Below are 24790 nucleotides of genomic sequence, written 5' to 3'. Positions count from 1 at the left end.
CTTGAAAAATTTGATTAATTATTATTTAGTTATTTTTATGCATACCAAAAAAGGATGCGATAGCCAATCGATTTATAATTAATTCATAAAAACGAACGATTACATCGTTTTTCACAGGTATCCCTTATACTTTAATAATCTTTATCAAATGATTAAAATTTGATGATCAAATTTTTTAAATTATTTTAAAACTCCTTTTATATTATATAAAATGCAAAAGTAAATTTATATAAAAATTTTTTTAACAGGAGGCCTTAATAGACAAATAATTTAAATATAAAAACTTTTTTTCTGCGACTTAAAACGTTAATAACATTTTATTTAACGTAATTCTGCTATTTGGGACATATTTTCGATTGTTATTTTTTTTATTCAAAAATGGCGCTAATGCCGTCACTTCCGCTATTCCATTAATGGCGGTTTTGTTCCATTTCTCACTTGAGAATTCCTATCTAAGTCGCTTTTCATTTATGCATCAAAACTCAGACTGCGGTTAAGGAACGCTGAAGATGCTTTGAAGCGTTTGATTGACCAATCAGGTTAAAGAAATCTTTACTCCTTTTATCCTGATTGGTCAATCAAATGCTTCAAAGCATCTCCTTGATCACAGCCTCAGTATTATTTAAATGTAAATGGAAAGCATCTAATGAGTTCATGTATGAGTTCAATGACTTTTACCTTGTCTGTCACGTGTCAAAACACAGCTGTTTGAAAAAATACCGCGAGACGTCACGAGTAATGTTTTGTAGCAATTAAAAACGTGTAATACGTAAAAATAAATGAGAAAATGAAGTTGCAAACATATATGTACTTATTTTGTACAACGATTGCAATCGCTTTACCAATAAATAAAAAAATTTCTGTTAATGTGATAAATCCTGTTATACCTAATATAGGCGAGTATGAGCTTACATTATATCAAAATGACTTATCGCATATCGAAAGACTTTAGATTTTTTATTTCTCATTAAAAAATATTGCTATGTAATGAAGATTAGTTTTTGTAGTATACATAATATCAGAGAATGCAACTTTTATAAAACTATATTTTATACAGTTAGAACATTAAACCAAGATCAAGAACAAGATTTATTACTATATCTTTACGAATCGTCGCAGGATCCAGAAGTCCGTCCTGGTTTGTTTGAGGGAGATATAGCCATGACTAATGAGGTATATATTTTATATATATTTTGTTAATATTTCTCATATTTTTTTTTATTATATTATGTATTTTTTTATATTTCTTATACTGTATTTTGCATTATTTTTTATTATTATTTCTTGTATTTTATATTTCAGTATCTCAATTATTGGCGTATTGGTTTACGTTGGGATGTTTTCCCAGATAAACTGTGGCAAAATGGAATAGTTCCGTATGTAATTAGTGATTTGTATGGTACGTATTAATATATAACTGTATATTTAACATTATATTCAATATTTGAAAGAACAAAGATGAGAGAATACAATAAGTATGCAAGATTGTCTTCAGATCCTGCAGATTATGTGAAAATATATAAAGCAATCACATATATAAATAATATGACATGTATTAAATTTATTCCATGGGATGGTAAAATCAAAGATTTCTTGTTAATTTGGCCAATAATGTATCCTAAAGGGTAAATATTTGCATTTTATGTAAAAAGTACGGATGAAAAAATAAGATATTTCTTTCACATATGGAAAAAATTTATCCAGATGCTGGTCATTTGTGGGCAAATTCGGTGGAGCTCAGATTCTTTCCCTGGAACCGCCAGACGAGAAAGGACCGAATTGCCTAGAAAACGAGGGAAGAGCGATACATGAATTGATGCACGCTCTCGGTATCTTTCACGAGCACAGTCGTGCTGATAGAGACATGTATATAGATATACATTACGAAAATATCATACCTGGTAAATATTTATATTTCTAAATTTATATAAATTATAAAATATATGACAAAATAAAATATAATTATATAATCTATAATATATATCATATGTAAGTACAGACTACTAATATTTTTGTTGGAATTTTTCTAACGATTATTTCTTTTGTATATTATAGGATTTCGATCAAACTTCAACAAGCAATCGCCGGAGAATGCGACGTATAGCTACGAATATGGATATGACAGCATAATGCATTACGGTAACTACTTTTTTAGCATAGATCCCATGAAACCAACTTTGACACCGAAAATGCCCGGTGTCATGATTGGCCAACGAACAGCGATGAGTAAAACCGATTGCCTGAAACTGAACAATCTTTATGGATGTTTGGACAAGCCGGAAGAAGCAGGAATATATCACAATATCTGCAAAACATGGGGATTGTAGGCTATATTACTGGCAAAAGTAATTTCTAAAGATGCTAATAACATTTGGTAAAGTTATGAAAAAGACTGAATTTACATATACATTATAAAATTTATTAAACTTATATAAAGTTTATATTGACATGCAACATGTCATACAGTAATGATATCATTGATTGTAAAATAGTTTAAAGTTGCTTTACATCACATTGATGCTTTATTACCTTGCGTTGTTTTTGTATTGAATTTTTTTTATACTTGTCATGTTATTTATGCAAAGTATTATATTTCTTCTTTGGTATAGATAATGTCTTTCATATTGACATTGTCCTAGTAAAAGACTATTCAGCTGATCCTTGTAATCCTTATGAATGTTAGATTCATCACTATCTTGATTTTCCATTTCCAATAACAGCTTTTAATCTAAAGTTTATATACAGAAATATAAAAATTAAAATTTTATTTTGAAACTTATACATAATTGTGAGAAAAGAATTGCAATTTGTAAAATCAGTTCTTCTTAGAGGAAAATGTGTGTAATATCACAATTATATCATATGCTAATATCATCATATTATAAAAAAGTTTTTAATAATTTAAAAAAAATTATATATATATAAAATTAATGAAAACTTACTTAAGTTGTGCAATTTTATATTTGCAATATATTTTGTACTTGATGCCGTTTATTTGCTGATATTTTCGTATATTGATACCATTTTTTATTTCTTAATTTTTTCATTTAATATTTTCTTAGTAATAATTATTCAAGGACTTTTCCACAAAAGTATGTGAATTTATTATTTGAATTCTAAATTGCCTTAATAATTGAGATTTCTTTTTCAAAATAATGCTGCTCTAATATTGTAAGTAGCAATTACACTCTACTAAGCTTCTCAAATATATGCTACAGATATTTTTCATCTTTTACTTGATGTTGATATTTTCTGATATATATATTCAATTTCTTCTTTTCTTCAAGTTGGAAAATGCCCAAAAATCATTGTATGAACTGTATGATAAATAGGCCAAATGTGTTCCAATATCATGCAACTCTTGATGAGTATGTCCAATGATGTAAAGTCTGGCATTCTTCTGTTTGAAACTGTTCTTGTGCTGAATTGAAATCGTTTTTTCTTATTTTCCTCAGATGAATATGCAAAACATCAGCTCTGTTTAGAGTTCTTGACTTTTATTTTATCCTATCTGATCCTAAAATCATTTAAAAAAGCGTTATATAATTTCTGTAGACATTTAGAGCCTAAAAGAATATGTATCAATATTTAAGAATTAAAGAATTATTGGGAACTTAGAGAAACGGCTCCAGACAGTATCGTGTGGATTCCGAAGGCAAGATCCCTTTTTACTTTACCTCCCACAAGCATTCATGCTCCATTGAGATACAAGATGGAGGCATGCCAAAATGAGAGGATATTCGAGATCAACTTAATAAAGTTACTTATACATAATATAATTAACAGATTTTTTAAAAACAGTCATTTTGTATTCAATTTAAATATTTTACTAAAATCATTCAATGTATAGTTTGTTTCGCATAAAATCTTGCAAGATATTTTTCTTCGAAACTTGATATTGTACAAAAAAATGTTTCATACAAAATTTATAAAGCTTTCAGAAAGGGAAAAATTGATAATCTTGAATTTTATTTTTCAAAGGCAATCTAATTTTTAAATGAAACCACTAATTAAAAAGAAAAAATAGCTATTTTCATTGCACATTTATATTTTTTTATATTAATTGATTTCTTTTATTATTTTGTACATGAAAGTATTGAGATAACAATCGAAAAATGAATATTTTATAAAGTTTATGTAAATAAATATTTCATAAATTTTATGTAAATTGGCTTTGCTACTTTTATAACTTTTAAGACTGTGTTGCAAAATAAATTTATATAAAAAAATTAGGGTTATTCTATTAAAAAAAATTGTTTATACAATTTTGAAAAATGATCTTAAAATTCAAGATTATCAATTTTCTTCTTTCTCAAAATTTTATAAAATTTGTCTAAACATTTTTTTCATGTAGAGTTTCGGAGAAAAAACTTCGTGAAACATTTGGTATGTGCACGTGGAGAAAAAATAACTCTAATCGTGGCTCGCAAATATATCAATTTCCCGAGTGCATAAACGACAAAATATAACGTGCAAATTTGTTATTCCATATGAAATATGAAAAATAATTATATTTTGTTTTATTCACTTATGCTTTAATCGTTAAAATAGGATATTACAACGAAGATCCACGTGTACGACGATTATAAACGAACATGATAAAAAAAGATTATATTTGATCAATTAGATATACATTATTCAGTTCGCAAAAAAATCATTGATGAAGCGAAGTAACTTTAAAATTTGTTGATTAGAAACAATTTTTGTAGAATTATAAATTGTGAAAGAAAGAATAAAATAAAGAGATCTTACTTACATCACTACTAATGAAGGAAAGAAGGATTCAGCAGAAACACTTCCTTTTAGAATAAACGATAATGATTTTCAGCGCCATCTCTACTCCAAGAGTGGGGGAACATCCGAGTGAGTTTTAAGGCGCATTCACATCTTGGCAGAAAATGCAGGAGCCAATCACAACTCGCGCTGGTAGTCAGAATTTCCATTTTTTGCCTATCTATGTATTGCTTACATACTGCTTATTACCCGAGTTCTGATTGGCTATTTTGTTTTTCTGTCAAGATGTGAATGCGCCTTTAGAGTTTAATTTATATTTGTGTTTTATGCATGAGATAGAATGCAACCTCAACTTTTATTTTTTTATACCTATAACTTGCTTTAAATATTTAAATATTGTTCAAATGATTGCACATGTGTATTAAAGTTGAAAATGATGGGATTTTTGCGAGAAACGGCTGTGTCAAATTTAGATCATGCAATTGCAGGAGCTGCCAGTGGATTTATAACAAGATTTTTATGTCAGCCTTTAGATGTTATAAAAATTAGATTTCAAGTAAGTTTTATTATATTGAAGTAAGCGTTTTATATTATATAATATTTATATTATATAATAAAATTTGTGATGTATTTTCTTCTGCTTGTGTGATTTCATAATTTATCATTTTTGTATAGTTACAAGTTGAACCAATTTCAAAGGGTCACATTAGCAAATATAATTCTGTACCACAAGCTTTTTTACTAATATTGAGAGAGGAAGGAATTTCTGCTTTGTGGAAGGGCCACATACCTGCACAATTGTTGTCAATTACCTATGGGATGGCTCAGGTGCAGAATAAAATTTATCCAATAACTATATTATACATATTTATTATAGCAATTAGGTAAATATTTAGTTTGATGAATACTATTGAGCGACAATTTTTACCTTTCAAACCTTTGTTTTTATGCAAAAACATTGAGTAAGTATATTTTTATTAAAATTTAAGTGAAGTATTTTAAATTAAATGTTTGCCTTTCTTTTTCTTTCAGTTTTATTCTTACAATGTGTTTATGAAAATGATGCAAAGAGTACCAAGAATTGAGAAATGGAACCATTCAATGCATTTTATCGCTGGTGCTGGTGCTGGAAGCATCGCAACAATAGTTTCATTTCCTTTTGATACTGTAAGGACTAGATTAGTAGCTCAATCAAGTAATCATCAAGTGTACAATGGAGTGCTACATTCCTGTAGGTGAGTTGTAGAAAGATTATTTTCAATTTACGTTATTACTAATAATAAAAATTATGTTTTTATTAGTACACAAATATCTTTATAAAGATACTTTTATATTTCAGTAACATATTTATTTGCTTTTTTAGTACGATTCTTCGACAAGAATCGCCGAAGGTCTTCTTTTCTGGTCTATTACCAACTTTATTGCAAATTGCTCCACACACTGGCTTGCAATTTGCATTCTATGAATTTTTCACAAATATCTATAAAGAATACACTTCTGATACCAATACTAATTTCTATAATTCCATTTTATCTGGTAGCATTGCTGGATTTATTGCAAAAACGATTGTCTATCCGTTTGATCTTGCTAGAAAAAGATTGCAGATACAAGGTTTTCAACATGGTCGTAAAGGATTTGGTAAGTTCTTTCAGTGTAATGGATTATTAGATTGCTTGAGAGTGACTGTAAAAGAAGAAAGGATACAAGGTCTCTTCAAAGGTCTAGTACCAAGTCAGATAAAAGCTGCCGCGACTTCAGCTTTGCATTTTACCATGTATGAACAAGTTTTGCTAGTCTTAAGAATATTGTAATATAACAGCAAGTTTAACTTAGAAGAACTTATTTTAACTTATTTGACATATATACTATTTTACAAATATATATTTTACATGTATACTATCCTTTTATTGCAAATATGTTAATAGATTAGAATAATTTGTGCAATATAAATTTGGTGAAAAGTATTGCTTATAGAAACAGGCAGGCGTTTTAACGAAGAGAAAGATCTATATAAATGTTATTAAGTTATAATTTTTATGATATTAAAGCATAAACCAACAGTAAGTTAATGCTTATATTTTTTATTCAATAAAGTAATAACTTTTCTATTTCTATAAATGATGCAATATTTTTAACCAATACTGTAAATTAATATATTGTACTTTTTTTAAAAGACTGATTTATTCAACATATATATTTGTAAATAATAATTTTCCATTCTTAAATATATAAATCATAAGTTTATCATTGATTTTTTACTCTGACTAAAACTTATTTATATCACAATATGATTATTGAAAATCAAGATTATATATTTCAGCCATTTGTCAGTAATATAATAGTTATAAATTAATTTGTGCAGGCATATTTTCAGGTGTTCCTTCTAGGACAGCTATAATATTTTTTGCTGTAATTCTGGCCATTTCATTTCTAGTCTCTATGGTAGCACTTCCTATATGAGGTAGAACCACTAAAAGGATTAAAATATAGATTAATATTATATATATATAAAATTTTATATGCAATTTTTATGTATAACATGAATCTATAGATCTACCGCAATTGTCTAGTTTTAATAGTTCACTATCTAATGGTATCGGTTCTGGTGTTACAACATCTAAACCAGCTGCTGCAATTGTGCGATTCTTTAAGGCGCTTATCAACGCTTCTTGATCCACTATGTCTCCGCGACTACCGTTCACGAATATAGCTGTTTTTTTCATTTGTTTAAAGGCCTCAGCATTGAATAAATACTTCGTTTCTGATGTCAGAGCTATAGTCACCACGACAAAGTCACTGTTCTTGAGTAATATGTCAAATTCAACCTTTTCACCGCCGAGTTTGGACGCTTCTGGTTTGACTGTTCTACTTGTATACAACATTTTAGCAATGTTGAAGTTTTTAAGCAGCTCTGCTACCCTGATTCCGATTCTACCAAAACCGACAATTCCTACAGTTTTCCCTGACAAGCCTGTGCCACACATCCATGTCGGCGACCAGGCTTTCCATTCGTCCCTTCAGTACATAAAACAATATTTCATTTCATATATTGCAAAGATTATATATACTTTTGCAACATGTTTTTAATGTTCAGCGTACTTGTAAATTGCTCTATTCGCTTGCAGTAAATTCCTTGATGTGGCTAACAGAAGACCTACTATCAGTTCTGCAGTCGCTTCAGTAAGAACATCAGGAGTGTAACCGACTTTAATGCCTCTTTTCTTTAAAGCATCTAAATCCAGGTGATCGACTCCCACTGACATAGATGCCACAACTTTCAATTGTGGACCTGCAGCTTTCAGTACCTCTTCATCTATCTTGTCTGTTAGCAAACAATACAGAGCATCCATTCCACAGATTCTAGATAATAATTCTGATCGTGGTATTGGTTCAGGTTTGTCCCATAATGTTATCTGATATTGTCTGAAAGTAACATAAATACTTGTATATTGTGTTATTAAATTTCCTATAATATTTCATGACATTATATACATTGTTTTATTATATTGCATAATTATTTAAAATTTATATAAAACTTAACAAGAATATCAAGTATAAAAAATTATATAATTATGAAAACTAAAAAAAAAATATAGAATAATGAGATAATTAAAATCATATGTTTTACAATACAATAAAATAAATTGTTTTTAGCAATAAAAATTTACTGTAAATAGAATATTCACCGTTCGTGCAGCAAAGATAAGCCCGCAGCAGGTATGTCCAGTCGTGTAATTAAAATTTTAGGCTTATCCATTTCCACAGAACTCGTTAGAAACGCTTTCAGACAATTGCAGATCGTTGGATTGAATCTATTCGACAGAATAAATCTCTCGCTTCGCTTAAAGAGACCGACAGCGTTCCTGTATTGCATTATGCATGTATCACGTATAACCTCTGGAAATTATGTAAATCTCTAAATTTTTTTTTATAGAAAAGAAAAAATGTACCTTCTCTGGATTAAAAACTCATTTATACATCGCTATATATAAATAAGTTGTGATTTTTGGAAACCTTATTTTTTCTCGCAGTGGATGACTTTTAATTCTTTTTTATGTATTTTTTAATTCTTATTGATAAATATAAATTTTCATTGAGTTCTAAATTTTTTAAAACTTATACAAAATCTTTTTGAGACACTGAAAATTCACGATCAAATATATCGTCGATGTTAGACCGACTCGATCAATAGTCTCCATAAGACTTCAACAGCTTCAAGGTAAAATATTGAGTCGGTGGTCGGTGATATATTGAGTGTTTAAGATGAGAACTATTATTGCAGTTATGTAATAACAAATTTGCACTTAAAGATTGTTACAGAGATCTAATTGTCACATACATGAAAGCAGTAGCGAGATTTAATTGCAGTTATGTAATAACAAATTTGCACTTAAAGATTGCTACAGAGATCTAATTGTCAGATACATGAAAGCAGTAGCGAGATTTAATTTATAAACAAAATGTGCTTACATATATTTATTTATTATTAATACAATTAATAGAAGGCACTTATCTATAACAATCATGTTTGAGAAATATGTATATAAAATTAACATAAAAATATGTAGTGAAATGCAAGTAAATAGAAGGAACAGGTTTGATTTTGTTATACATTTTTTTCTCATTCAGCTATTATACATAGTATACTTCCGTTTTGATAATACTGCATAAAACGGTTTTATAACTTTCTTCACAAAAATAATACTATAAAATACAAGAATTGTCATAACAAATTATGTATATCAATACTGTATATCAATATACAAATGCTTTGCTATCCTCCAAACGATCGGCCTGTTTTGCGTTTTCCTTCTGATTTCTCATAGCAGCTGTGACTGTGTTCTTCATCAGCATCGCCACCGTCATAGGGCCCACGCCACCTGGGACTGGTGTAATATGCCCAGCAATTTCCTTTACACCATCGTAATCCACGTCTCCCACTAGGCGATATTTGCCATCTGCTGTTTTTACCCTGGTGATTCCCACATCAATTACGCAAGCGCCCGGTTTGATCATTTCCTTAGTAATCAAGCCGGGAACTCCAGCCGCCACCACGACTAGATCAGCCAGCTTTGTAAATTTTTCCAGTTCCGTGTGAGGAGTGTAAATATGACAAATTGTGGTTGTCATGTCCAAGGCACCTGTTTCACCTAAAAAAAGAATATATAACTTAGGAAATTTACTAATAGAATTTAAGTTTAAAGAAAAAACGAAAATTTTAAAATATATATTAATTTTATTTTTATTACTGTTTATTATAAATTATTTATATTTATAAAATTGATTTAAATTTATTTTTTTTAATTTTTCATTATTTAAAAATCCTAAAATTAATGTTATTTGATAGTACCAAGATTTTTAAATTTATAAGAAAGTTTTTCTCTAAAGAAGAAAAATATTAGAATATGTAAATAGAGATATTATATAGACTGCATAAATTTGTCACTAGTTACTGATATGATTCTATTTTAATGTAACACAACTTTGCCATCATATCAAATTAAAATTACCTTTGCCATCTGCGTGAAGTAACAACGCGATAGGCAGACCAACATGTTTTGATCTACCAACAACCACAGCATTCTTTCCAAATGTCTCAATTTTACTTCTAAGTATTAATTCCTTAACAGCCAGGGGAGTAGCTGGTACAATACTATTTTTATCTAGTGTTAAATTGCCAAGATTTTCCAAGTGAAAACCATCCACATCTTTTTTAGGAACTATTGCTTGGCATACTTCTTTATCATTCATGCCTTTTGGCAGTGGTAATTGTACTAAAACACCATCAACAGATGGATCTTTGTTAAGATTATCAATTTCCGCAAGAAGATCCGCTTGCGTTATATTTTCTCCCAAATGAATGGTGTAACTCTCAATTCCTGATTATTAATAAATAAGATATTAGAAAAAAGATAAATTTGTGCCAGTAAAAATGATTGTTTATCAGAATCAAAAATACATTTACCTACTAATTTTGCAGCTTTCATCTTTCTACCAATGTATGCTTTACTAGATGGATGATTTCCTACTAAAATTGCCACTAGCTTTGGTCTCTTTTTCCCGGCATTTACACAAGTATCTACAACAGTTTTTAATTCCTCTTGAATCTCTTCTGCTATTTTTGATCCATCTATTATTGCAGCTTCTTGTCTACAAATAAAATTCAAAAATATTATATAAATATATAAATCTGTATAGTTTATATTCGCAATATAATTAATAAACTTTTATTTTTCAGGATTATAATATTGAATAAATTCTTGAAAACTTGTCATCTTTTTATGTATTTAGGTATTTTATAAAAAAATATTTAATAACTTTGTTATTAGTATATAATAAGTATCTCTTTTTACATAGATGTATATTGAAATATTATAATTTGTTATAATCGATGTTAATATAAATATTTAATTTTGTATATTAGATATATTCTTTGCATTGTAGATTAAAAAAATCAAATATAAAGATTTATATTGTCTATGATTTTTTTAATAATACAATGTAAAAATTATATAATTTTATATATTATATATATTAATAAAATATAATAGAAATTATATTATAATGTTAAATATTATAATATATAAATATAATATTTATATAATATAAAAATAAAATATATATGTTTATATTCTTATATATCTATGAAAAAATTACCTATATATCAAAGAAATATTTGACAAAAGAAAATAATTTTTATACTCACCGAATTTTTGACAGATGCAACTTTCTCGCAAAGCTCTGCGAGACAAAGGAAAGGATGCTCCTCCGGGAGAACATTGTTGCTTCGAGGGATTCAATCGCTCTTCTGAAATATATGCTATTGCATGCTGCTAGTCAAAGATATATCGAGGAATTCCTGTTACAAAAGGCTTGTGCAATCTATTACGTCCGCGATAATACAAGAGATATTATTCGAACAAAATAGCTGTCGTAAAAACAATACAGCTCGCAGGGGGTCGATAATACTGACGTTTATTCGCGTGACGTTGTTTATTACGAAATCGATGGAAATAGCGAGCGGTCAGACCAGCCTCGCCTTTTCCTACTCGAGAAAAAAATTGTACGAAAAAATAGGCGGTTTAAAACCGGTATTCGAGTTGCAAAACCCATGTTCGCAGTCAACGTAATGTCAAGTGTCGTGTGAAATGTTGGCACAAATTCGTATACGGCATAATTTTTGAGGAATGATTTCGACATTGGCTTCGAGATGGTGCCACGAATTCATTTTCGCGCGCACAGATGTTTTACGTCATTGCCGGATGATGGAGCTGGAGGATCTATCAGTCAGAGCGCGCTCATATTTCGTATTTAAAAAGTAGAAAAGAAGTGTAGAGAACAAGTGATTTAATATATCAGGTACCGGAAAAGTGATATATGTAAGTATAAAGTAACGTATTTTATTGATTTTATACTTGATTGAAGATATTTCAAAAGAAATTTCGCAAAAAATTACTGCCACTTTGCGTATATCGTTGATCGCACCGGTTAACTTTCATTTAGATGAGAATAAGGTTATATGATACAAAATTTATTCGTAACAAATTTATTTCCATGCTAAATAATTTTTGTTATATTATAGTATTACTAGAAATGTCTAATAATTATTAATTAGAAATGTAAAAATTATTAAAAATATCGACTATTTATATGAATATTTAAGATAATTATGTGAAGAGAAATTCTCCGTTAAGGGATTAGAAATTGTTTATTAAATGATATTAATTGTTTCAGGTAAAAATATTGATGCTCTGATTTTTTCTACATTTAATTTAATAATAACTGGTTATCCTGTCGCTTGAACATTGGGTAAAAAAGACGCATTTTCATTAAACGAAATAATATATTAGACGCATCAAAAGGATTACGTAAAATTATTGGCAACTTTCGGGCCCGGAAAAGACGACGAAATAATATTACTCGGGAACAGTATTAAGAATATGAAATATGACTGAACGTACTCTACTCATGTCGGTGTATTATTATACCAATCCATCGTGTCGTAACTACCGTAACGTGGCCTACATAGTAAATATTAAACATGTAGTTCGATTATACAAGCTTGCACTTGACGGATATACCGCGTGTTCAATTTAGAAGAGAGAGATAGGAAAAGGAAATCCAAAAGAATCATTAATATAAATAATCATATATAAAATAGAATCAGAAAAAATAATTAATATATGAAATAATATAAAAAAATTGTGTGAAAAAATAAAAATGTTAGTACCGTCCTTGCTGATGATAAATTTATCATCAGCAAAAACGATATTGGGAAAAAATTCCATATGATGCATTCTTCTGTAATTTTATAACGACGCATTGTGTCATAATTTTACTCGAAATAACGATCTGTCCATTATTATCAAGTACGTCAATTATTACACCAATCCATCGTATTGCAGCTACTGTAATATGACGTATGTACATAGTAAATATCAAACATGTTGTTTTGTTTGATTATTCACTCACACATTGCGAAACTTGACGTATGGTGTTCAATTTAGAAGAGAGAGATAGAGAAAGAGAATCTATAGAATCATTAATATGTAAAATAATGTAAAAAAATTGTGTGAAAATAGAAATACTAGAAGAAGTTTATCATCAGTAAGGACGGTATTGGGAGGAAGTTATATAGGATGCATTTTTCATTCGAGATTTTATAACGCCGCATTGTCATTATTTTACTTGATATAACGATCTATCGATTATTATCAAGTATGTCAATTATTACACTAATCTATCACGTCGTAGTTACTGTAACGTGGCCTATATAGTAAATATTAAACATGTTGTTCGATTATTCATACATTGCGAAACTTGACGGATGATATTCAATTTAGTAAAGAGAGATAGGAAAATATAGAGTTGAAGAAATTATTAATACCACAAAATAATTATAATAGAAAATTAAAAAAATAATAATAGAAGTTTATTATAATCAGGAAGGAGATGATATTGGTGAAAAGTTCCACATGATATATTCTGTCGTAATTTTATAACGACGTATTGTCACCACTTTGTATGAAAATAACAATCTGTCGATTATTAGCAAGTATGTCGGCAAGTGTGGGTATAAATTTTAGTAGATTCCTATACGGTATGGCCAAATATTTAGTTGGCCGCAAGGGTTGGCGCGCATAGGACGCATACTTTCTACGATATTATAAACCGAGCTTGAGCTTCCACGACGTGCAACCATTGATCAAATAGTTGGTCTCAGTTATGACCCCAAGTCCTGGTATGTGTGAATGCGCGTTTGTTGCTAAATCTTGCTGTCAAAATTTTGGCTTGCCGGTAAATCGATTGCAATATGCCGAATTGAAATACCTAACATTGTGATGGGAAATATTTCCGATTATATCTTCGATGACATGGAAAAATATGTCAAGCAATATATATATTTCTGAAAAGAATATTTTATATATTTATATGATTATATTTTTAATATTAAATCTTTGTAGGCCTCATAAAGAAAATTTAATTCTTTTACGGTTTTAATTCTTTTATTTACTTATTTATTTTCTTTTTTATTTTTTATTGCTTTTTTTCTCGTGTATTTCTTTTTTAAAAATTATTAAATTTATGATGAAAAAGTTCTATGATCACATACATTAAATTACAATCTTATTTCAGTAATAATAATATATTATAATATTTTTATTCTTTCTTTAGATACATATTAACTTATTTATATATATAATGTTCTATTATTTTTAAATATATAATAAATAAATAATAAAACAAAAAAATAAAATTAAAATGAAATAAATAAATATATAATAAATTGCGATCTCAATGTTGAAATTACATTCGCGAGCCCAAATTCTTCAAACGTGAAGTTTTAACACACGTATATAAAGGTATAATTTAAAAGTGTAATATAAATTATGAAAGTATGCGCTCTTTCTGTTTCTCTCGCAAATATCTACTTTTATATTCTCTTTCATGAGGGAGGGAGAAAGAATACAACTATGTCACGCAGCTGAGCTATTTTAGTCGACGGTGATTAATTCCGGCGAGTTCTTTTCGCGTGTGTCCATGCGTCGCTTAAATTTCCTAAATTCACAGGCTGGTTTTGAGCCCGGGTCTCAGAATTCCTCGGCCCTCGACATTTTAACAATTCGGCACTCGCCCCCCTCCCCTCTCCGTCATAACATGCAGCACAAGTATGATAATTATGCGTCTCTCCTTTAACAACGTCATTTCCTTGTGATTTTCATTTTTGGAGCGTCATATTATAATTCCATAAGTTGGACGCGTTCTTTTTTTTTCCTTTTGCGAGCAGAGTTACTCTTGATATTTCGGACTGCGATCGGAGGACCGTGTGCAGAATCGACTGCATTATGTAAAAAATTATGCGTCCCCGTTGAATGAATAAATATGTATTCCTGTCTCGTATATACGCACTACACCTCTCGCCCTTTGTCCTTTACCCTTCGCCCAGTAAGCTTCGCGACAGCGCTCATACATAATTTATCGTCCGTAGAATCTGTGCGCTCTCAACGATAAAACGTTTACTATAATCGGTATACATTGTTATCGCTATCGACTCAGCAGGCGGAATATGCCTTGCGTAAATGTGCCTTCTAAATTTGTCTCTTTCATGTCTGAATCTTGTTTTTATCGTAATATTCTTAAATTTTGAAGAATATTAGTTGTTATCTATTTACCGTCTTTTGCAAATAGATTTGCTTAAAATTGGCTGAAGATACCATTGAAATATATACGAGTAAAATATTTCAGGAAAAACCAATTACGAGCTAGAAACTAGCCAGTTTTTACAATTTTGAATTTAGTATACAATAACTAGGTTTATGACTGTTTAAAAAAAATTATGTTTAGATAAAATTCTATTTAAAATACTTAATAATTAGTGCATAGGTTTTAGTTACTAAAATTTTTACTAATTAATATATAAAAGTTTTAATAATAGCACACATAACTTTTTATAGTTTTCTCGTTTTAATGAATATTTGTAATGAGTTAATTTTATAAAGATTTTTATTTATTTAAATGTAATAATAATTAAAAATTATTATATAATAATAATTAATAACAGTTAAGTAATTTAATCATCAAATAACTTATTAAATAATAATAATAATTTATTTAATAATAAATAAATGATAAGTTTTGGGAAAATTTAGGTAAACATTTTTTAGAAAAAAATAAAAGACTGATCAATAATTGCTTATAAAAAGTAGTTAGATTTATTATTTAATTATTGAATGATGATTAAAACGTAAGCAGTAATATTTGTTAAATATTAATTAACAATAGAATTGGCTATATTCGTTTTTTATTTGAATAATATTCTATATCATATTGTTACATTTTGTCATCATCGTAGTAAGTTGTCGATAATGTTATCTTTATATTTTCATTGTGGGTATATCTAGAAAGTCTTGATAAATCCGGAAAAAAAACCTTCATGCAGATATGAATGAATTCGTTGAGAATATCGCCTGTGACGAGAAGTTGTGACGTAAAACTGATCACTCTGACATATATGTAAACGATAGAGATGTCGACAGATGTCAGTAGGTCACACGTCGGCTTGTCGCGAGTCAATTTTTGTATTGGATATTCGTTCGCACACGACGATGACAGCGTTGATACACAATGGTTTATTTTGATAGAAATTGTGCCTAACAATTACAGTATCGTTGCAACATGATTGCTGTCACTTTTTATTATTGCGTCATTAACTCGATAGCGTTCAGTCAATGTTTAATTGCATAAATATCCGTTTGCAAACGCAGTTGAAAGTATTTTGAAATATTTTGAATTATTTTTATATAATAAGATTATTTTATTTTTATATAATAAGATGATATATAAGAATATTTTAATAATTTATAGATGCATATCTTATATAAATCTTTTTTTTTAGATTATCTTATATAAATGCCCTGTCTCTTGAAAATCTTTCTCAGCAATTATAACGCTTGCGTTATTAACTTTTAACATTATTTTCGATTTCGTGCGCATATTTAATGAGGCAACGGCTTATTACGAAATTCCATCGGTCATTGATTGCCATTTGCAGTAGTTAATTAACCTTTTAATTTAATGCAGGTGGCGGCGTAAATTTTGCGAGTTCTCGTCGAGAAATATCGGACGTGTTTCGATTCTCCGTGGAAATCTGGATTTGCGGCTCATGATTTCCATCAGAATCTGGACTGGCGGCTGACCACATTTGCGGTATTACTACTTGCCGAAAACACGGATTCTCCGGACCTTGAATACCCGTTACCAAGAAAATACGTGCATTATGTAGCCAGCGAAATATATCATCTGAGGCATTACACACGACCATCAGGTATGAAACATTAATTTTACATACAGAAATGTAACTGTTTTGTGCGCTCATTGAGGAATTTAGAATTTTAGATTAATTTCAGGATAAATTAATCTAATTCTGAGCGAGACAGTAGGACAGTAATCTAATTCTAACACACGCACAATAGAAAAGGGGGAAGGAAAGTTATTGCAAATAAATAAAATTAAAATAACTATAAGAAATTAAAATAAAATTAATATTTAAATAAATATAAATATACGTAATACATTCTTTTTTAAACAAAGTTTATGCATATCTTTTCCTCGATAAAAATTTTGATGCGGTACTCGCAGCAGTTACATGATATCTGTATGCACATTATGGATGTAGTACAAGTTTAAAGAAAACAATGTATCATGTTCCAATAGTAAATAAAAATATGTTAAACAGAAAACGCGGACGATATACACGCTGCAGTCCGCTATGCTACGATAAACACAATTTTGTTGCACCAATTCGAATACGCAAGCTATCTGTCACGCTTTTGTTGATTTGAGTAAAATGTATTGCGTATAATCAATGTATTTTTTTCTTCAAATAAGCGATATACAGGGAGTCATCATGATATATAAACAAGAAGAGGCTGAAAAAATAGAAATTTTCATTTTAATTGCCGGATCATTCGGTATATCATATATTAGAGTTTTCTCCTCATTGTTTATGTGTGATATTTAAATATATACTATGGATATGTTTCATGCACGACCATTTTTGCAAATTGTTTTCTCGTAATTAAAACAAGATATTCTAGTAAACTATTTTCCTGGTGTTTTACTACAATTTAAAGTTTTGACAAATAAAAGATCTTTAAAAGTTGCAATATTTTTGCAATAAATGCATCCATTTTAAGATAGATACATTTCTCAGAATTGACGTAACGATGTTAGAGAAAATAATGCAGGCTCTTTGATGCTGCTTTATCCTTCGCATTAAGAAATTATCGTTATTCCAATAAGGCGCTTTATCATCACTAAATCCGCGCTACTCGTCGCTGCTGCAATAATTAAAATATTATTTTACGATAAAAGGGAAAAAATGAAGCGATAAGCGTAACGAGCCCATCATCGACATAAAAGCGTTTCCATTTAATTACAATCGATCGCAGCAGGGATCGCCTTCGGCATCGGCTTCGAGAGGGGGGACGATCCGAGGGGGCGAAGCGGTTTTATCGGCGGTCAACCGCGATGCGGTTCGTACATTGGCGTTAAAACCACCACTCAAATTTGCAGAACTTTTTATTTGTCCCACCTGTTCCGACCTCCAACCAACCTTTCCTTCTCTTTTCGGAGGGGCTTAAAATTTCAGAGAGCTTTTCTCCCTGTCTTTTCCTTTTCCAGCCTTCTTTCGCTTCGTCTCCGTCTCTTCCTTTCCTTTTCGTCATTTGGTTAAGAGATTTTTTCCCGTTTGAGGATCCTCGGTAAGTCCCCGCATGATCTCCGCGAGAAGGCAACCAACAGAAAACGTTTGATCTACTTGATGCGATGCCTTTAACAGTTCTTCCGATTCTTCGTTTTCCCCCTTTTCGAACGCTCGAATCGAGCTTTTCCTCGTTATTTCGGATTTCGATCTTGTCGGCATTCTTTTTTCCTTTCAGTCCTGCCTCGCGACTTACTTTTGCACTTCATTGCATAGTTGTAAACGCAAATGGTTGCTTCAATCTTCAGTTCTTCAGAGACCACCGAGGTTCACGCGAAATTCAATTTTACCTGACAAAAAGGATTTTTATCTGATGAGAAGGATTTTTAACCGCATAAAGGCTCGGTAATATTAATGGACGCAACCTCGAAGGAAACCTTATACTTTCGAGATCCGTATCTATAAAAAAAAAATAAAAATCTCTGTTTTAGAAAGATTTGTAAAATGACCGATATAAAGAGAGCGCAACTAAAATTATATAGAATGATGGATTCAGACACGGCGGATTTGTCTGCTTCGCAGCTTCTTGCGTGCGCTCGTTTGTCATTTTTTGAGCAAAGTTCATTGCTTCCCGGATCATCGGACGTGAGCTATAAAAAATGTAAGAAAAAGAGGGAAGAAGGAGCGACGGTGGGAAAAAGGTGGGAGAAACACTTTGAAGCGGAGCGAAACTTTGGAGTTGGCGTTATTGATGTCTTCGGTAGACGTGTGCAAGGACGGGGGTGTAGAGGGGAGAAGCGGGGACGGTCGGAGGGGTAATCCGGAAAGCAGCCTGAAAGGCTAAATGAGAAATACTTTCCGATCGGGTAGCAGTAGTAGCAACCCCCGAAGACTCGCCGGCGAGGCTTAAGACTTCATATAACGCCTCTGATCCTCGACATCCTAACCCGGCGTTGAGATTTCGAGCTATGCTTTTATTACGCAACTGCCGATTCTTCCGCGGACCCCTTCCCGTTCAAATTGATCTAACTTTCGTTTCTATATTTCTGCACATCCGAATGCGAAATTTCGCCGACTTATGGGAATAAAAGTATATTACATGTCAAAAAATATATTTTAAATATATTTTTAAAATATATTTTTAAAATATATTTTTAAAAATATATTTTAAATATATATATATATAATACACGGATTTCTTAGAATTTATTAATATTAGGTCTATATATATATATATATATATATATATATATATATATATGAGAGAAAAAAAGAGAAAAAGAGAGCTTTTAAATATATCCGCACAGTTTTTTCCACGCGAGTACTTAAGGTTAATCGGTTCTGTAAAATTTTCTATGCGTTTCTCAAAGTTTTAAATCTTAGCAGTCACCATGGATAATCGAGGGGATAAGGGTGAGGGAAAAAAACGGCACGAAAAAATTAATTACAGGCACATAACGGGCTGTAACGATATAACGGGTCGGTGTACCGAGCTACACGAGGGCCGCTCTGTCGGCAGTAATAGTAAATTAGGCAATAAATAATCATGTTTAAGTGGCAACGTAATTTTAGCTCTGGTAGTCTTACGGCCACCATTAAGGCCATTATTGCGAATCTCTTAATTTGCGAAAAACACTGCCTTCTCACAGGAGAGAAGGGTTGAAAGAAGGGAGCAGAGCGCTCTCGGTGGTGCTAAATGAAGCGCCGCGAGGTTGAAACTGTTCGCCGCATGTGTCGGGGTATTATTCATTCTAACCAACCGGCTCTTGACCTCCTTTCGCCGGATTATATCGCTCTCGCTTTTCTTTCTCTTCCGCTTGCCTTTTTTTTTTTATCTTTCTCTCGGTCATTGCTATAAACAACTCCCACAGTTAATGGCTATTTATTGCGTTTTCTTCAAGCGTCAGCGATAACAAGATTGCTTTCTCAAACTTTGTTTAAAATCGATGCCTTAATTCTTTTTTTATAATAATTTCTAAATATTAATAGTTTTTAAAATTATAAATAAGAGAAAATTTAAAAGTTGAATATTAAAAAAATTATTTAAAAAATTATTGAGATATTATTTTTTATTTAATTTTAAAATAATTTTATTTTATCAGAATTTTAATTTACGATTCGATTAAGTGAATAATTCAAGATTGCGACTGAAGAATTGGCATTCGATCGAAATTTTTGCCAAGAAATGAATGAATTATGAACTCTAATATTAATTGAAGAATTTTTTTCATAAAGTTTGGCAGATTTCTTTGGAATTATCCAGTGCAATTTTACTTTTATTTTCATATGTTAATACAAAATTACTGAAGCAAACAGACAAGGCAGCCCTTGCTTTAAGTTTGTCTTGTTCTTCTTCCTAAAAGGCGGATATACACTAAGACTCCCCAGGAATACGAAATTTTCAAAGTTGCTTCCCGTTCCAGTCAATGTCTTAAGTCTTACTCCGCTTTGGGTACAGTTCACGTTCTCCGCGGCATAATTTTACATCTTTAGACCTGAATATTTAAACGTAAGTCTGCCATCGCGTTTGAGGATTCGCGGGCGTAGAGATTCGCCGAGGCTGCGCGTAACTTTTACACGATGTTCCATTGTATGAGAATTCCTAAAGATTTCGCGCAGACCGTCGCGATGCGTAAAACACGTGCTGCATCCTCCAACAATAGCGATTCATAGTCTACTATTAATGTGAAGAATAAAGAAACGAATTTTTTTTAGACGATAACGCATATGTTGTTAAATTTTTTAGAATTTTTTAGAATTTTAATTTGAGATTTATTTATCATAAAATATTTAAACCAAATATTTGAACCAAAAACGAGAAAATTATGAAACACAATTGAACAAATTTTTTTGAAATAAAGTTAATTTATTTAAATCATCGAAACTTCTATAAGTTGCAGGAATTAGGGTTGCATGAGATATTATATAAATATATGAAGATATATAATGTTTATGAGATATTAAAACTAGTCTCGTTTTTTGTCTCGAAATTTGAGACAAGATTTTTAATTAGTTATTAAGACAATACCAAAATTAAGATTGTCAAGATTATTGATTTTTAATATTATTGATCTTTTAAAAAAGCTAAAATAAATATATATTTGTAAATTAGATGAGAAAAAATCATGATACATATTTGAAAAATTTTATTTAGTAAATAAAAACATTTACATTAACGAGTTTATAAACAATTCATATAATAAATTAAAAATAAACAATATAAAATTTTATATAATTATTAGCATGAAACTCTTGCGTAGTACATGTACACATTTCTTTGATTGAAAATATATATAAATGACATATATATTATATTAATTATCTTAAATTATTATTTATTATAAAGATTATATTAACGATAATTTACAACAATTATTTTCACACAATATTAGATAAGAATTATTAATAAAATCAAGATAAAACAATACAAAACGAGATTTATGCTGCAAAGCTTCAAGATCAAGATAAAATTTAAGTTTTCAAAAATTTTCAATATCAATACAATATTTTTATAAATATGTCTTGAGTCTTGTACAACTCTAAAAGGAAGAGATTTCGTGTAAATATTAACTAAAGAACTTTTCTTTGTTTGTTTTGGTACATTACCTCGAATTAGAGTCCTATCTGCAATCTTCCTACATATTTTGATATTATCTGTCACAGTCCCTCCGTAATGCTTTTCCTCTTACGTCCCTCATCCTCCTCTTTCGACGCTTCTCGCCCCGCTGCGGGGCTAACAACGCAAGCTGTTAATTATGATTAATCATGTCTCGGAAATTAAAGCGATTAATCTTCCTGTTGTTACCGGCTCGTGAGAGAGCGCCTGTGCTTGTCTGCGTGCACATGTCCAGCGCTTCTGTTTTCCCTGCGAAAGTGGTGGGGTGGTTTTCCCAATTAGTTGGACCGCTAATCGGCCCCTTAAGACTTACGACAGTTCACGTACGTCAGATAACGGCGGTAAGCCGCTCGTTACGATGTAACGACATGTAAGTTACATCGTATTACTATATGTTTGCGTCCTTGTATTTTCGAAAACCTTTCGCGACTCTGACCAATCCAATAAAAATACGTTTCATATATTTTCTATGTTTGAAAAAAGCGATATTGTATAAATATTCCGACAAGCCAGTAAAATGCTTTAAAAAAAATTATAAATAAAATGTGACACTCGAGATATAAAGTGCACACGCATGGTTATGCTTTTATCGTTGAGAATCGAGGGGAAGCTAATTGAGCGAAGTTCATGAGCAGGCTTGATAAAGGGTCAGCCTGGAAAACTGCATTATCGAATATTATTTAAAAAGTATTTGTATTGAAAAAAAGAATCGTATTTCTTGACATTTTAAATAGAAAAAATAGGAATCTTTATTTTGTCATCTTTTTGACATTTCACAGTTTCTGGATAGCGCCTTTGTACGCCTTTGTACCGCTTTTCATTCAATCTCTTACCGAAACATAAAGAGATGGGATGAACAAAGGATTCCGACACGATGGTGACTAGTGGCGTAAATAGTATGAACTATCGCAAATAAATAACCGATAGAGAATGGTCGGGAGTGGTTGGCTTCTAAGTGCGAAATAGGAGTGCACGACAGAGAGAGTAGAAGAAGGACTAAGGGTTGAAATGAATGCGCGGTGCACAAAATGGGACGGTTGTTGGTGAATAGAAGTGTCGGTGGTGGAAGCAGAGAGAAAGAGAGAGAGAGAACGAGAGAAAGAGGTTGGGTACAGGTCCGAAAGCGTGAAAATGCGGGGGCGGCAATCCCTTGTAAAAGAAAAATATATAAACTCGAAAGCCCGATAAAGTCAGTGCCTGCTGTTACAACAAGTCCTCTTTCTCTCTTTTTCTCTCCCATGTTCAACGACGCCTCTTTGTCTCGTTCGCTCTCCACTTTCTCGGCAGCCAGCCGGCGTTTCCTTCTCCTCAAATCCGATCTCACACATCCAACGAAATGAAAAAACAGACTAACGATCCATTTCGACGCGCGTATTGTTGATGCAATATCAGCGAATCGTTCATTTTGCTAAAGCTCCAAGAACTGAATTTTACGCACAAGAAAAACTCGATGTACGAAATATTTTCCGCATTTTTCGTTTTACAGATTTTTGGGATTATTACGAGAGACTTTGTAGTTGCTACACGTGCTCGATACTGATTGAATCGCTTCGATGGCAGTGTCTTCGAGTAAAATCGGTTACATGTAAAGTATCAATAACTTTAGACACTTGAACAATTTATAAGTAATAATTTCATAATATGAAAATAGAACATTTACGAAATAATAATAAAATAGTTAAAGAAATAATTAATAAAATAAAATAATTAAAAATAGAACATTTACGAAATAATAATAAGGAATAAATATAAATCAAACATTTACAGCAATAATGCGATAAGTCGCGATCTTTTTTTGTAATATGAAAAATAATTCCAAATTTAACATTAGTAATTAAATGTCATAATTAACGGTGATTTAATGAGCGAATATATTTATTTCTGTTTCGCTGGATGGTCAGACAATATAATGGGTTAAATCCCTTCTTTTCGTACAGTTGTAACTTCGTTTACATGGCCTACTTACATACGATGCCTTACTGACACTGGTTTAGGAACACAGCACGTTGGGTGCTAAATGTCGCGTAAATGTTTTGCGCCGATGTTATGACACTGGTTTACGCTAAATCTGTCGAAGTAACATGCTAAGTCTTAAGGACAACTTTCATGCTGCGCGTAATACTCCGACAAAATTTGTGTTGTCGCTGCTAATGTCACGCATACGATTGCAAGGGAAGCAGAGGGTTTCTCAATACTCGCTGTTGCGTTGTTATCGTTGTAGCTTGTAAGGGATTTGCGCGCAGAATGACCGATGAGAGAAACTGAAGCAGATGAACATATGCAATCAGTGACAAGGCTAGATGTAAAGTAGTGATTATATATAAACATCATTTATAGCATGTAAGATTTTAAAAGAAGATATCAGACCGATTACTATTGCAAAATTATTATTTGATCAATTTATTATTAATTATATATATATTTTTTTTTATTTAAAAAATTAATAAATTAATTTATTATTAATTAATTTATTAATTTTCTAAATCAAATGTCGATGACTGTGAGACAATCTCTTAGAAAAATCAATAGCGATCGAGTACGTGAGAGTGTTATGTATATTGTCGAATACTGTATTGTCTGTCGCAGTCGTTTTGTCGAAAATCTGCTCGAATTTGCCGGGAAATGTATTTACCGCAACGATGCCTGTATGTCGTGACAAAGTCGTTCAATCAGACGTCGTCTCAGGGTTTGAGAGGGTAGAAGGAGGCGAGAAACGCTGGCGAGAAGCGGTTCGAGAG

At 30.9% G+C, this 24790-nt stretch overlaps 4 protein-coding genes and 2 long non-coding RNA genes across 13 annotated transcripts in view; 3 read left to right on the top strand and 3 right to left on the bottom strand.

Annotated features, from left to right (window-relative positions):
- Nucleotides 1-540: 540 nt before the first annotated feature.
- Nucleotides 541-3854, top strand: LOC145964157 (hatching enzyme 1.2-like). 2 transcript variants are annotated; one of them, XM_083086607.1, is made up of 6 exons: nucleotides 541-896; nucleotides 1058-1173; nucleotides 1303-1376; nucleotides 1452-1625; nucleotides 1705-1901; nucleotides 2056-3854. In XM_083086607.1, the coding sequence occupies exons 1-6, from the start codon at nucleotides 788-790 to the stop codon at nucleotides 2325-2327; spliced, it is 942 nt and encodes a 313-aa protein (XP_082942733.1). In that variant the 5' UTR covers nucleotides 541-787; the 3' UTR covers nucleotides 2328-3854. The 2 variants fall into 2 exon arrangements, with proteins under 2 accessions (XP_082942733.1, XP_082942734.1); XM_083086608.1 differs by having other exon boundaries at nucleotides 545-896; nucleotides 1303-1399; nucleotides 1496-1625; nucleotides 2056-3851.
- On the bottom strand, nucleotides 1896-4748 carry LOC145964158 (uncharacterized). 2 transcript variants are annotated; one of them, XR_014436354.1, is made up of 3 exons: nucleotides 2943-4748; nucleotides 2530-2728; nucleotides 1896-2246 (listed from the first exon to the last, which is right to left on the bottom strand). It is a non-coding gene; the product is annotated as an uncharacterized LOC145964158 (long non-coding RNA). The 2 variants fall into 2 exon arrangements; XR_014436353.1 differs by having other exon boundaries at nucleotides 1896-2728.
- A 294-nt stretch (nucleotides 4749-5042) lies between these two features.
- Nucleotides 5043-9469, top strand: LOC145963639 (mitochondrial thiamine pyrophosphate carrier). 4 transcript variants are annotated; one of them, XR_014436219.1, is made up of 5 exons: nucleotides 5043-5290; nucleotides 5410-5562; nucleotides 5767-5969; nucleotides 6098-7754; nucleotides 7860-9469. XR_014436219.1 is itself a non-coding variant. In XM_083085747.1 (5 exons), the coding sequence occupies exons 1-5, from the start codon at nucleotides 5168-5170 to the stop codon at nucleotides 7978-7980; spliced, it is 771 nt and encodes a 256-aa protein (XP_082941873.1). In that variant the 5' UTR covers nucleotides 5043-5167; the 3' UTR covers nucleotides 7981-9469. The 4 variants fall into 4 exon arrangements, 2 of the variants coding, with proteins under 2 accessions (XP_082941873.1, XP_082941872.1); XR_014436220.1 differs by having other exon boundaries at nucleotides 6098-8451; nucleotides 8522-9469; XM_083085747.1 differs by having other exon boundaries at nucleotides 6098-6372; nucleotides 7964-9469.
- Nucleotides 7026-9061, bottom strand: LOC145963637 (glyoxylate reductase/hydroxypyruvate reductase-like). 3 transcript variants are annotated; one of them, XM_083085743.1, is made up of 5 exons: nucleotides 8685-9061; nucleotides 8421-8597; nucleotides 7834-8157; nucleotides 7292-7749; nucleotides 7026-7204 (listed from the first exon to the last, which is right to left on the bottom strand). In XM_083085743.1, the coding sequence occupies exons 2-5, from the start codon at nucleotides 8489-8491 to the stop codon at nucleotides 7077-7079; spliced, it is 981 nt and encodes a 326-aa protein (XP_082941869.1). In that variant the 5' UTR covers nucleotides 8492-8597; nucleotides 8685-9061; the 3' UTR covers nucleotides 7026-7076. The 3 variants fall into 3 exon arrangements, with proteins under 3 accessions (XP_082941869.1, XP_082941867.1, XP_082941868.1); XM_083085741.1 differs by having other exon boundaries at nucleotides 8421-8631; nucleotides 8749-9061; XM_083085742.1 differs by lacking the exon at nucleotides 8685-9061 and having other exon boundaries at nucleotides 8421-8669.
- Nucleotides 9196-11811, bottom strand: LOC145963638 (bifunctional methylenetetrahydrofolate dehydrogenase/cyclohydrolase, mitochondrial-like). Its single transcript, XM_083085745.1, has 4 exons — nucleotides 11441-11811; nucleotides 10700-10884; nucleotides 10245-10613; nucleotides 9196-9884 (listed from the first exon to the last, which is right to left on the bottom strand). The coding sequence occupies exons 1-4, from the start codon at nucleotides 11512-11514 to the stop codon at nucleotides 9490-9492; spliced, it is 1023 nt and encodes a 340-aa protein (XP_082941871.1). The 5' UTR covers nucleotides 11515-11811; the 3' UTR covers nucleotides 9196-9489.
- Nucleotides 11475-24790, top strand: part of LOC145963640 (uncharacterized) — a 41990-nt gene continuing 28674 nt past the window's right edge. The window contains exons 1-2 of the long non-coding RNA XR_014436221.1: nucleotides 11475-12113; nucleotides 16816-17059. This is a non-coding gene — a long non-coding RNA (uncharacterized LOC145963640). The remainder of the gene's footprint in view (nucleotides 12114-16815; nucleotides 17060-24790) is intronic.

The sequence above is a fragment of the Camponotus vicinus genome, unplaced genomic scaffold (assembly GCF_025532165.1).
Source record: "Camponotus vicinus isolate PSW18456_S1 unplaced genomic scaffold, iyCamVici1.0 SCAF_13, whole genome shotgun sequence".
In the NCBI taxonomy this organism is placed as follows: domain Eukaryota; kingdom Metazoa; phylum Arthropoda; class Insecta; order Hymenoptera; family Formicidae; genus Camponotus; species Camponotus vicinus.
The sequence above is the reverse complement of the archived record's forward strand: the minus strand, read 5'-3'. Positions and strand labels throughout refer to the sequence as shown.